At 44.3% G+C, this 1,416-nt stretch overlaps 1 protein-coding gene across 1 annotated transcript; it reads left to right on the top strand.

The window, feature by feature from the left end:
- The first annotated feature begins 447 nt into the window (after positions 1–447).
- LOC148787222 (uncharacterized) lies at positions 448–960 on the top strand. Its single transcript, XM_088883537.1, has one exon. It carries the CDS (start codon positions 448–450, stop codon positions 958–960), a length of 513 nt encoding a protein of 170 aa, XP_088739663.1.
- Positions 961–1,416: the final 456 nt, after the last annotated feature.

Below are 1,416 nucleotides of genomic sequence, written 5' to 3'. Positions count from 1 at the left end.
AGACGAGGAAGGAGGGGAATCGCCTTGCAAGGTCGATGTCGAATATGAATGGGTTCCCCCGAAGTGCACGAGATGCATGAGCTTAGGCCACTCTATAAAAGATTGTTCGTTGAATAAAATAGCCAAACCCATTAAACCACCAGTGTCTGTTTATGTACCCAAGTCAAGAGGATCACGGGTACCTCGAATGCAGAACAAACGCGATGAAACGTCGGGGGATGCACTTGCAGTTCCTTCTCAGAATTCTTCTTTACCGCCGTTGGAAGGTACTCCATCACGGTCAGACATACATGCGTCTCCCACTCATCGTAAAAAGAGACGTGAGGATAAGGGTAAGGCGCTAGTCATTTATAATACTTTTGACGCCTTACAGATACTTGAAGATGCAGATGACGCTAATAGGGGTCCTAAGACAAGCAGCCCCAAGTATGGTGATCTATGTTGAATATGGCAATTTGGAATGTGCGTGGCCTGAACAAGAGAGACCATCAGCTTGCAGTAAAGGATCTTGTGGCTGAGTTCAGGTTAAATTTCATTGGTCTCCTTGAAACTCGAGTACGAGTTAATAATGCTTCTCATATTCAGTCTTTTTTATTACCTCATTGGAAATGGTTTATGAATTATGCGTTGACGGGTAATCGTATTTGGATTGGCTGGGATGACAATTTTCTTGATGTTACTGTGGTTGAGTTGAGTACACAATTTTTACACTGTCATGTCACTATCCGAGCTCTTCAGGAATCAGTTGATATTACTGTCATTTATGGGGCTACAGAGCTAGCGGACAGACGCTCACTTTGGGATTCACTTAGTACAATTGCCATCCAGTGCGTGGATACTCCATGGCTAGTCGGAGGTGATTTTAATGCAGTACGTGATCTCAGTGAAGTCTGTGGAGCTTCTGGTGACATACGGCCTGCAATGGAGGAATTCAATTATTGTATCCAGAATGCCGGATAACAACCTCTACCCATGCAAGGAGAATGGTACACGTGGCACAATTGTAGTGCAAGTCCACGTAATCTATGGAAGCGACTTGATAGGATGCTCATTAATGATACATGGATTGCCCGATTCCCCACATCCGCATATTTCAGCCTCACCCCGCGTACCTCGGATCATTCACCACTAGTATTATGTGAGGATAGACAGCAACAGTTGGGGGGTATGTTCCGTTTTGACAATTATCTTACCCTCTCACCAAAATTTATTCCCAGTGTGCAGAATGTTTGGAAACATGACGTAGTTGGTGTACCGATGTATGCGGTAACTCGAAAACTTAAAGCACTGAAACCAATCTTCCGGGAACAAAGGAGAAATAAGGGAGATTTATCGCACAATGTACAGTTGGCAAAGGGATTTCTTGAGGCGGCACAAAACCTGGTTAGTGCAAACAGGCAGGAGGAAGTATTCTTA

This window comes from Sesamum indicum, linkage group LG8 (genome assembly GCF_026168435.1).
Source record: "Sesamum indicum cultivar Baizhima isolate 11 linkage group LG8, ASM2616843v1, whole genome shotgun sequence".
Taxonomy (NCBI): domain Eukaryota; kingdom Viridiplantae; phylum Streptophyta; class Magnoliopsida; order Lamiales; family Pedaliaceae; genus Sesamum; species Sesamum indicum.
This window is presented reverse-complemented; position numbering and strand designations above follow the sequence as displayed.